This window comes from Falco biarmicus, chromosome 4 (genome assembly GCF_023638135.1).
Source record: "Falco biarmicus isolate bFalBia1 chromosome 4, bFalBia1.pri, whole genome shotgun sequence".
Lineage (NCBI taxonomy): Eukaryota > Metazoa > Chordata > Aves > Falconiformes > Falconidae > Falco > Falco biarmicus.
In genome coordinates this window covers 39,757,109-39,769,493 of record NC_079291.1, presented here as the reverse complement: position 1 = coordinate 39,769,493, position 12,385 = coordinate 39,757,109, and the positions used below count along the sequence as shown (strand labels likewise).

Here is a 12,385-nt window from a genome sequence, read left to right as displayed (position 1 = left end):
GAAGTCTCTGGCTTTCAAAATTCCAGCATTTTAACATGAATGGTGACAATTAATTTGAAATTGGCTTTGAAACTCCTTTCTCCTTTGCATGCATGTGGACCTGTCTGAGCGCAACTCATCAGAGTGTCTGCAAGATTGACATTGTTGGCCTGTTTGTGCCAGTTTTGGCCAGGGGTACTTGAAAGGGCTGTATTTGGGAACTGGAAAGAGATTTCATGAGGAAGGTGGCAAATCTCAGTGTTTGCATTGACCTGTTATGTGTGTTCAAAAATTGAATCCAAGAAGGCTCCCCTGGAACAGCCTTTCTGGAAAGACTCCAGACTCCAACATAAGCTGACTTAGGTGACTGGGTGAAACTGGATTGTCTGTGATGTGTAGCATTTCAGATGCGGTCCTTTCTGTGAAAAAGGTGAAGTGAGTTTCCTCATTTCTTTACCTTTTTCCTGGTAGTGCTCTTAAGCAGCTAAATCCAGTGAGCTGGAAGAGCCAGAGTATTCCTCCACTGACAGCAGCGAGCAGCTGCTCCGTACCCCTGTTCCCGCACCCTGCCAGTAGCAAGGCTAACCACAAATTAGCATGGCAGGAAGACAGGTGAGAGAGGTGGCCACATAAACACAGAGAGGACAAACCAGCCAGACTGCGTTTCTAGGAATCCACGTTCAGGGAAATCCCTGTCAGGGATCCCTCTGGTACCTGGCTCCCAAATTTTGATGTTTGAAGTATCCGGCCCCCAGACCCAGCCTTACCAGCCTACAGCCCCTCAGCCTCCCTGAGGGCTGGACTCAGACCCTTGGTCTCTCTGGTACCCAGGGCTCGGTCCATCCTCGTGACCAGCTAGTCTGGGTTGAACTTTGCTGATGAGTCATGCATGCACGTTGTGACGCATGCTGTCCGAACAGGGAGCACACTCACACAGAAAACAGTTAGAAACAGGGTTTAGGTAGGACAAAGTGGAAGTGATCTGGCTCAGAGCTTAGCCAAGCAAGTAAGCTGACCACCCTCCTGCTTGCACACCATTGGCCTCATTTATTCCCCACCTGATCCTCTTTCCATTTTCCTGCGCTTTTTCTCTGCCGTCCACGTTGATCCCTCCCTTCCACTCTCTTGGTCCTTCCCCTAAACACCTCATAGATCCTGTATAATCCTTAAATACTTCTGCTCAATCCCAAGTCTCCCCCTAAGCATCCCACAGTTATGCCCCCCTTACACAATGGTCCCCAGAGCTGGCACAGCCTTCCAGAAAGAGTTTCTTGTGTTGGCTCATGGCAGTGGGTTGTGTGGTGGAACTGGGGCTTAGTCCTTCACCTTTGAGGGTCTCGGGAGTGGCGATTCAGGGGAGTTAGGTTGGTTGGAGCTCCCCACCATGTCACTATGTCCCTTGTCACTGTTCAGTCTTTGTGTCTGTTTTGAGGAGCAGTTAGGTGTCTGGCCCCGTGGCCGATAGGGATGACGAAGGTCAGAGCCCTGGGAGAGGCATGGGAGCCAGCCCAGCAGAGCAGGGCAGCTATATAAACCCTGCGTGTGGAGAATTGGGGTCCCCAGAATGTGCTCGCTGCTACTGCGAGTGAAATCGGTCATCAGTGTGCAGCAGGGCAGGCTCTAACTCAGACACTTTTGCTTAAAAAAAAAAAAGAGAGAAAAAAAGAGACTCTGAGTATCAGTATTTCCCCAGAGTCCTGTCTATACATTTTTTTGGTACACTTTGTCTAGTTACTGGAAAAGAAATACATACCTGCCAGACATAGAATAACTTAAGGAAAGTTCCTTGGCTTGCACTTAGCTATTTTTACCCTCAGTTTTCCTTTCCTTTAATGTTAATTAGGTGCCCGGCAAAATGCATGTAGTACGTCAATAATAAAGATTATGTAAGGGGATTTATCTCAGCAGCAAGCCCCTTAGCGTAGCGTTGAAAAAGGAAAATGAACACTGGTTTACTTAAGCCCAAAGGACTCCATGTAGACAACAACACTGAAATAACGTAAGAATGAAGATGGCTGTGCTCAGCTGGCTCCAGGAAGGTATCTGTGCTGCATGTCGGTATGTTTGTGCACCGTGTTCGCTGCCCGTCCGGGGTTTATTTTGAGAGTGGGCAGGTAGCCCTGAACATGGTGCCAACAGCATGGTTTGGTGAAATGGAGCAGACTGTGGATTTATCTACTGCATGCTCATGGAATTTCAAATACATAAAGATAAGGGTTATGATGATACAGATGACTTCAGTAAACAGAACACACTTCTTTCTCACTTGAATGGTCTTTTTGCTTCTTGCTGGTGCATTTTTCTCTGCAGCCACCTGTGTTGGCTTCTGCCAAAGAAGCTGAGCCTGCTCGTGTAGATTTTGTGGCTCTTAATTTGTTTTGCTTCATTAGGTGGAAGATGTAATTTATTCTAGTGGATACCTCAGCCCTCAGAGTTTACAGCTGATGCTTGTATCTGGCACTAAATTGTTTTTTCTAGTCATATGTAAGAGGGAAAGCACCGTTTGATCTCTGAAAATAAAACAAGGGGGAAAATACTCCATTGCAGTCTGTGGGAATTCTCAGCCATGAGGACTTCAGGTTCTGACCGATGACGTTTCTCTGTGCCTGGGTTGGATCCAGGGACTGGTCTGCACTTGTAGGCTGAAACACTCACCAGTCCATTTGAAATGGAGCGCGAGAAGGGAGATCAGCCCTTCTGGATGTGCTTGAAGATACAAGTCCCAGGTGAGAAATTCTTCATGATTGAGATAATTTGCTAGGACTATGCAGGTGCAGAAAGGAATTGTTCTCTCCCTGGTGCTCTCAGGCTGCTGTCTCATTATACTGGGCTAGCTGGGGGTTGTTTTATCAGCATAATAGATTCTCTAGATGAAATCTGAATTTGTGTTTGTTTCTGTTTTTAAAGAAATAAACATAAGCACATCCTCTCCTTTCCGTCTTCATGAGTTCCGTGGAGGCCCCTCTTGTGTGTGTGTCTCTGGCTTTGTAACACAGCTGGAATTTTCAGTGCTAGGCTCCCTGAGCATTAGATAGGTCTGACTTTTAGAAAGCAGATACTGGTGTTCCGTGTGCTTCCAAAACCCTCCCTGCCAAAAGCCACATTTCTTCTAAGATCTTTCAAGTTGGATATGCAAAAATTAGCCAGTTTTGCAAATCTTGGTCTGTACATTTTCCTTTAAAAAAGACCTTTTTTTTTTTTTTTTTGCTAGGTTTCTATGAGCTTCCGACTGTGCTCCCCTAACAAGCATCACATTTAAAGTACTTGCTTCAAAAGGCTGCTAGCCTCAGAGAATATAAGAAGACTTTCTTTTATTACTGTGTATTAATTAAAGAAATGCCTAACACCTGCTTGGAATTCCTTTCTGGGAAAAAAAAATAGTTCTTCTTAACATGCAAGATGGTGAGTTCAAAGAAGCAGGGAATAAATTAACCAGTTTAAGAGTGGACATGTCTGGCAGAATTAGAATTATCCAGCAATTGCCAGTCCTGTAGGAGAGCAGGTGTTTGTATATCATATTTACCTTGGCTAAATCTACCCACACAGACATGTCTGCCCCAAGGTGTCTCCTTGTACATCCAACTGAACTGTATTCCCTTTCTAACTGCTGTGTTTGGGCTGCCGAGTTATTGCGGCAAGGCTGATGATGCTGTTGTGAGGAGCACCACAGGGAGCTCCTGAGCTCTGGCCAGAGGTCCATCTGGTCAGGGGCCATCTCTGATAGTAACCTGTAGGGAAAGAGGGTAGGAAACATGGCACATAGAGGTTGAGTTTTTATCTTCTTCAGGTATATGGGACAGCAAATGTAGAGGGGAGAGCCTGGGCTTGAGGGATCTGGCAGAAGAGAGCTCTGTTGGGGAACTGAATGGTGAAGCGGCCAGTAGGAAACATGGGATGGGTGGGCTTATTTTGGAGGATGCATGTTCTACACAGTCGCTGAGACAGTGAGCTCCAGCACAGTTTTGGCAGAACAGTTTTTTTTTCTTATTTAGTTTTGGAGTGGTTTTAGGCAGGAATTTTCAGAAAGTCAGTGTTGGACTGCATGACTCAGCAGAGTCTATAACGTAAGGTAGCTAACAGCTTGTGAGAGCGTGCAAAGTGGGGATGGAGAGGGAGTGGTTGCTTTGGGTGGACTTCATCTAGCATTTTAAAATATCTAAACGTGAGTGTCAGCTAGCTACCTACTGTCCACTGTGAAAATCGGTGAAGATGTGTAACAGAGTATAGCGACTAAGCACCTCACAGCAGACCCTTGTATTTGGTCACCCAAAAAGCTCTCTGCTCCACTGGCTTCATTAGCCAGATCTCCACAGACCGCAACATGGGCTTGGAGACCTAGCTTTCCACCTGTACTGAATCCTCTCGTTCTTATCTAATTCAGCCTTCGAAAAAAGACACTAGCTACAAAAAAAAAAAAAAAAAACCCCAAAAAAAACCAACAACTAAACCAAGATGGGAAGATGTGATCAGTTTCCCTACAGAGTGCTTCTGGGGTTGAAGATCCCAGAGAGCACCTGAGGTGGTTAGGGATTTCTGGTGATGCAGAAAGTCTCTTTGAAAGCTGAAATGCAGAACTTGGGATTAGGAAAGGGGATGCCAGGGCAAACTCTGCAGGAACTTTGGGTTATGAAGATGAGTGGGGTGGGTGGAACAGGAAAATATAACATGTTGTTGTACTTCGGAGTGTCTTGGGGCTGGGCTGTGGTGTGTGGAGATTTGGGCAATCTGAAATATTAGGCATACCAGAGTGTGAGTGGGCAATACAGGAAGACAAACTGTTACAGACCTAAAAATACCGGAGCAGTTTTACAACACATGAAGAGCTGCAGGTTTAGTAGCCCAGAGGCTCTTGCGGCGGCGCAGGCATGCAGCACTGCCAGCACCTGCCCCTTCGGCCAGCCAGCGCCGCTTCCATTTTGGAGCGTGAGCAGTGAGCTGGTATGCAGGCAGATGACAGGCCAAAGCTGAGTTTTTTTGAAGAAACTTGCAGAGAGCTTCAGATGATGAACATCTCTGACACTGCTGCCATCTGCTTTCAGAGCACTCGCAAACAAGGGGCAAAAAAATTAGCTGGATAAAATGAGTCACTCTGGTCTGTTCTTCTTTATTAAGAATCCTAAAACTGTAGCTTGCCATCCAAGTGTACAAGGAAAACAGATAACTGGTTTCACTTACCCATGTACTGTTCCTCTTAATTGAAATCATCTGACTTATGTCACAGAGGATAAAAAAAGTTATTGGTAAACTACCAAAATAATGTGGTATTTGCAAAGTAATTTTAACCCCCACTATTTTTCTTATTGGTACATTACTGGCAAATTAAATCCCAGTATCTGTCCTCTTCCTGGGAGATGTGGTTTGAGGAGGTGACACATTAGCAGCTCCCAGGGGAACAAAGGCCAGTCTCAGTAGCTCAGAGGAGACACCAGAGCACCAATAGGCTACGCAAAAACTGCCAGGGCAAAAGCATCTTGCAGTAAGTGCTGGAGAATTGTAACTAATACAGGCTAGCCAGCACGTATCAGTCCTGCAAGCACTTCTTTCAGGGGTCTCTAGTGATACTGCCACTGATTCAGCCTTTCCTCTCTCCTGCTTCAGCAGCTGGGGCTGGGGACCGTGCTGTTGAGGTCACTGCAAATACATTGGAAGCAGCATCTGAGCATTAAATACCCACATGAACCTGAGCTTGAACTGTTGGAAAAGTGAGCAGTCCTGGAATGTTTCACCTTTGTTTCTCAGATTATCAGACATACCTGGAGGTGGTATCTCCAGAATTGTATTTAACTGTGCGTGTTCTTTTCGTACTGAGTACTCACCCTGTAGGTCTATTGCAGACATAAAGTGAGAGCGCTGTATTTTTTATGGTTCATTCTTGAAATCCTCTTTCAAAGTGCTTAAACTCCAGAAAATCAGCATGTGCATCAAATACTTTAATTCACTAGCTTACACAAGTTCACTGTTTTCATCTCTGGGAGCATGTAGCCTTCAGCTAGTGAGTGTTTTGTTGTACAAGAGAGAAAAAATTGGAGGCAATTGTGCTGAAGGTGGGTTTTGAAAGTGGCTCTTTTGGACTTCATAAATTTTAACTGTTGTTCTTTTTTACATTCAAAGATTTTGGTAGCAAGACTGTGTGCTTTCAAGTTATAAGGCTCTGTACCTGATCTTATGCTGTAAATTGCAACATTTAGCAATTTGTAGTTTAATTTAGAAGGATCACCTACTTTCCTAAATGCTTAAGTAATGTGGCAGGCTGTGGTTATTGATTCACTCTGAATTTATTACAAGAAAGCTGTATTCACTCTTTCCTCCTGGGAATGCCCCTGCTGAACTGCATGCTTGCTAGTGACAGCTCAGACCCCTGATACATAACCAAAGACCTTGCCTAATATCCTTGCAACTGCTCAGGGAATTTTTATTAAGTAAAAGCATCATTAAAGTAGACAGAATGATGAAGTTTAATGAGCATCTTTCTCACTTGATATTGTTAGTTTTGCTGCAGCAGCCATAGTGCTCACATTTGTTACTTCCAGTGGGGCAGATAGAGAATGCAGGGAGATTTCGTTCATGCTTATATTTGCATACAAAGAAACAATTCTGTTCATGGGAGATACTTGCTTTGAAAAATATATACAAGGAACAAAAGCAACTCGCCTAAGGGCTTTCTGCATTTTGCGTCTTGCATTTCTTTCCTCTTTCACTTTAACATAATGACAAGGCTGCATGCAATACTGTAGTTGCTAAGTCTACAAAGGTTCAGCAGTTTGTGAGCTGTGGTTATAACTACTAGCTTCTGACTGTTGCTGCAAACATCTCAAATATTTATTTGCACTCCAGATTTCATTTTTCAGCTGAGGTTTTGGTCTGCGAACTGTGTGTAGTGTCCTACGCACAGCTACACCAGCCCTGTGAGCAGGTGATATTCCAAAGTACCCAGTGCGAAGGTGCTGCCATGAATATATTGTCGGCACTTACCTCACAAGTCTGCCTTGAAACAGTAGCCACAATCTACCTCGGTATTCCTTTCTTTGTTCGTGGAGACCATCTGCCTTTGCTAAGTGTCTGGTCATGCAGGCATGTATGTCAAGGTGCCATCTCCTAGTCCATTACCATCCATCAGCTGAGCTGTATAACCGTCTTGTGCATGTCTTAAGCTGACCTCTGCTGAGGATGGTGTGTGAGTGTCTCTGCCTAACATGTTTGACTTTGCAGTGATGCCAGAGCAAAAAGCGTGTACACAGTTAGTACAGCTTGGCTGACAGACGGTGACATGCAAGCTGTAGTTTCTGTGGTTGTATCCTTCCAGTAGGTATCAAAATCATTAAGGACTATATATGTAAACTCCACATCTATTACATATAAAGGATTATAGGTTATCATATAATTCAGATAGTTGCTTCTCTGTGCAGATCAGTTCCATTAGGCTTTTTCTCCTGTTTCTTTTTTATAATTATTTATTTATTTATTTTCTGATGTGGGGTTTTTTTTTCCCATGGGAGCTGTAAAAGTGGTGTCTGTTGTTGTACCAGAAGTTCATTGAAAATTGTGAATTCTCTTTTCCCTAGTGTAACAGAAGGCAAATTCTGTCCCAGAGGCATTATCGCAGTCATTATTGTATTTAAATGTTGTTGTGACACCATATGTCTCCTTGTGCTTGATGTGTGCAAACACAAGAGAGTCCCTGTCTGTGAAGGCTTGTATAATCTAAATACGCCTGATCCTTGCTCTTTGCGTAGCAGACTACTGTGATAGATTGTAAAGCACTTATCTTCAGTTGAGATAGCAGTGTGCAGCTGAAACTTCCTTGAAATGTTGCCAGAGAAACCTAAGTAGATATATTTGATTTATTTCAAACCTGATAATTATTTTCCTGGATGAAACTACTGTGCATGTGTTGATAGAAGTGGTTGGACATGAGAGTAAGTAAAAGGAATGTAAAAGTACTGCAGATGCCTGCAACTCACGCACATCCACTACTGCTAATGTATTTGCATGGGGTGGAGGGAATTGCTGGAGCAGCAATAGCACTGAATATTGTAAGGAGCAAATATCAAAGAAGAACTGCTACCAAAAACACAGGTCAGCTAGGATTTTTACTGCTTAATGCGTGCAGTGGCCACTGGACCTCGTTTCGCAGTCAAAAGGTGTTGCCCAAGTAGACCTCACCAGAACTCTGAAGTTCATTCAATACGTTCAACATTCAGTTTCTTCAAAAGCAGTTATGTAGTCAGTAGAATTCTCACCATACCCTTTCACTTCAGAAGTTGTTCACTGATCTGAGCACTGCCAGTCCACAAACTTGAACATTTGCACTGAGAAAGCAAGGAATGAGAGGCAGAATGAATGCTGCTAGTGTCATCTGAGAAAGTCATGTAAATTTTCCCAAGCAAAAAAGTGCAAAAAAACTGAGCAAAAAAAGGGTATGTAACACCTGAAAACTACTAAAGCTGTTACAGTTCTCTTTGGGTTGACACTAACAGGACAAAGGAGTGATGGGGCGGCAGGAGGTGGAAAACAGGACAGTGACAGGGGACTTCTGTTCCCATCCATGAGGGTTTTTTTGTGCTCAGATACAGTGGATCAGTGGATTGTCTGTTAATTCAGCGCTTAAAGTCCCAAATGGAGACTTTCTTATTATATGAAAAAAACTTACATTCTAGTCCAACATAGCAGTATTTCTCTAGAGCCAAAACCCAACTTGAATATTAATTTAGTATTTAACTAATGGTGCTCACAGATTTGAGCATACATTTCCACTTCTCTGTTGCTAACTTCTCCAAGTTACAAAATCATTGCTGAGAGTGATTCAAATGCTGTGCTGCATATCGTTGAGAACAACATGCTGCTTGTTCCCTGACTTTCTACCCTGGATCTGTTTCTGATGGGACAGCCTCCTTGACTGGCACTTCTGTGCTCTTCCACAGTGACAGTATTTCCTGATACCGAAAGATCTCCTTCCATATCTTCTGTCCCTCAACTCACTTAACGCCTTCCAAAACAGGACAGTTATTTAGGATGGATATCTGATTAGTATGCATGCTGTGTACTTTGATAAAATATAGCCTTGTGCTGTTGTGGCTTTATCTCTTACGAAAAAAGAAAAATATGTGTATTGTAGCTAACAGTAAGCATGCAGTTATCGCAGAGGGTCAGGGCTCTCTGCATTCATCAGGAAATGGCATCTGATCCCTTGTTGACAGGAGGTGATGGCACACATAACATTTCAGTAAGGTGAAGTGATGTCGTAGTTTACAGTTGTATTTTCCTTGAGCAAGGCTGTTTTGGGTACGGTGCACCTTGACAGCAGCCTGCTTAGCAGCATCATGTTAAACTGCAGCTGCTGGGGAGGTAAAAGCGAGTGCTGCTTCTCCACCCCACCCTACAAGAAGCTCTGATCTTATTCTGCCATCCAAGAACCCCATAGCTGGAGTATCTTCCAGATACAGCAAAACAGAACTCAGAGCAGGCGGTAGCTTTTAACCTTCTGACACAGAGTAGAATAAAATAAACACCATGCCACCTCACACTGCTGTTGGAAGCAGCCTACAGCAATCATCTAGTCCAATTCAGGGCTGACCAAGTTAAAGCACATTATTAAGGGCATTCTCCAAATGTCTCTTAAACAGTGACAGGCTTGGGGCATCGACCACCTCTCTAGGAAGCCTGTTCCAGTGTTTGACCCCCCTCTCAGTAAAGAAATGCTTCCTAATGTCCCAGTCTAAACCTCCCCTGGTGCAGCTTTGAACCATTCCCTCGCATCCTCTCACTGGATCCCAAGGAGAAAAGCTCAACATTTCCCTCTCCATTTCCCCTCCTCAGGAAGCTGTAGAAAGCAATGTATGTTTTAGCTAAAATGTCTCTGTATCTGACATAAATAGACCCTCCATGGCCATGCCTTATAGCACAGTAATTCAAGAGTAATTCTGTTTGGATCCTTGTTCAATGTCTCTTATGTACAGTTGACTGCGTAGTCCGCCAGGCACTGTAGAAGAAGGAGGGCCCATCCTCTGCTGAAATCAGTTTCAGACAGCAAAGCAAAAGTCGTCACTGTAAATAAAGAGTCACTTTATCTCTGAGATACCTGCTCAGGGTAATACCCACTGCAGAACTGTACATCAGGTCGTGCTTTCTGGATAAACAACAGCCTATCATGAGTAACTAAGTCTGTCCTGACTTGACTAAGCGAAAGTAGCAAAAGGATTTGTGCCTGGTTCTTGTTTGCAGCAAGGGCAGGACGGACATGCAAGCTCCATACAAAGACTGCAGCAAGGGAGAACCCACGTGAGGGTGCGTGTGATGGACCAGCGCAGCTTGTATGCAGCAGCTGGGTCCTTCTGTGTGCCCCAGACACATGAAAATGCAGGACCCAGGTTCTGTGGCAACAGTGCTGGCAGCTACTCACCCAAATTTTGACACGTCAAGAGGCAGTTCTAGGAAGACTCAGAGTTTCTCAACCCCAGGCCCCTGATCTGTCCTGTTTCTTGGCAGAGTTCACCAAAAGGTGGAGGTGCAGTTACACAGGGAAGGCTGTTGTGGGAACTGGTGCTGTTACCTTCTGCAGTAGCAGAATTCCTATCAAGTGGTAGAAGTTAGCATCTGACCTGACTGGCGGCAGTGTAGTACGGGATTGGGGCGGGCACTCACCAGCACTGACCTGAAGGATTGGCAGGGGGACAGCTTTAGAGGGATTTCAGTGTCGGTGTCAGCATTGCCAGTGATCATACAGCTGAATGAGCAGGCACAAAGCTTGTCTCGGTTCCTTTCTAGATACACTGACGCCCCCGCAAAGCCCGTCTTCAAAAAGCACTTTATGTCAATAAGGGGAGTTAAGTTTGAGCTGTGTGTATTTTGGGTAGGTTTTTAATTTAGTTTAATCAGGATTACTCATAAATTATCTATTAATTACTATGTGATATTTAGCAAGATCCTCTCAGCCATGTAGTCTATTTAGCTTTGCTGTGAATGCTAGCCATCTTAATTGTAAGATACTTTGTCAACATTTAATCAGAGGTACTTACTAATGTGGCATTGATGTGTTGGTAGCTGTCCCAGTACTATCAATCATGTGTGAGCAGCGAAGGCGGGTGTGACACCATTGCTCTCTGTCACATTATCAAGCCCTTGGGTTTTCTGGTTAGGGATGATGCTCACTTAGCTCTAAGCGGGCACTCTATCTCTCCAGTTCAACCCAATTTTTGTCATTGTCGGCTTGAATACACATCCTTGCAGCCTTTTAAGCCTTAATCCCATAACTGTGCAATAAAGGTTGCTAGTTTCTGAAGGCAAAATGGCTTGCTCCTTCGCTGCTCTTGTGAAGGCCTGCTCTTCCCCATGTTACTCTCCGGATAAGTCGAGAAAAACGTAATACTAATGACTGCAGCATGAGATCCAATAGAAAATTCAGTGTTGAAACAAAATAAATATGACCTTCCTTTTTTTTTTATTTCTAGTAACTAGATGCATTGTTTAACATGCTGCAGAATAAAAGCCTGTGTTTAATGGTTGTATCACAAATATCTGTCTCATTTCCTTGCAGTCTGTATGGCAGACACATGCAGGCGAATCCTGAACCTCCAAAGAAGAACAATGACAAGTCAAAGAAGATCAGCCGTAAGCCTCTGGCAGCCAAGAACAAATAAGTCCCTGGTTCTGCCTCTGTTTTTATATCTTTTACATTGCTTTTGCATGTGCCTATAATATTCCTACGCATCTCCTGTTACTCATAAGAAAGCAGACACTAGAGGTAAAACCAATTTACTATGTATACTGCTTCAGAAAATCCTGCTTAAAGAACACAAAAATACATATTCTCTTAATTGTGGTCACATTTATGTAGCCATTTAATATAGCACTGTCAAACACATTTTAGCTTTTCTATTTATATGTATATTAATGTCCTTTCTTCACATGTATCACATCCTGTTAATATCAGGGGGGTTGCACCTATATTATACAATATTAAATTTCATATAATATTCCAAGTGATTTTAATAAAGCTCTTTATTTGTATTGTGTTTCACTTCTTTCAGTAGAACTTCTGAATAGCGCATTTCTTGAGGAACATATGTGGTTCTGCTTCCTGCAATGTATTAATGTCTTGTGTTAGGAATGTGATAGCGTTTTATCTGATACAAGTTAGTTAAGATGTAAAGCATTCTGTTCAAGGAGTGAAACATTTTAATCAGTTTGTATTTCTTTTTTATATTGCTGTGTCCTGCTTTTTTGCCTTGAAGGTTATTTTGAAATCAAGGAGTACGGGAAGGGAGAGAGGGAAGAAAAAAAAAAAAAAAAGGTCTTTGTAAAGAGCTGCCAATTGCCAGCCTCAGTTTGCTCAGTTTGGAGGAAGAGAACTTTGTCATTTGAAGAAAACGGTATTTCTGCCAATTTTTTAAGTGCTTTTTGGGCAGAA

General features: G+C 43.4%; 1 protein-coding gene across 1 annotated transcript in view; it reads left to right on the top strand.

Moving 5' to 3' along the window:
• Window positions 1-11,985, top strand: part of RSU1 (Ras suppressor protein 1) — a 110,190-nt gene extending 98,205 nt beyond the window's left edge. Inside the window, exon 9 of the mRNA XM_056336733.1 lies at window positions 11,513-11,985. Coding sequence (XP_056192708.1) covers window positions 11,513-11,615 — 103 coding nt within the window. The 3' untranslated portion in view covers window positions 11,616-11,985. The remainder of the gene's footprint in view (window positions 1-11,512) is intronic.
• The last annotated feature ends 400 nt before the right edge of the window (window positions 11,986-12,385 follow it).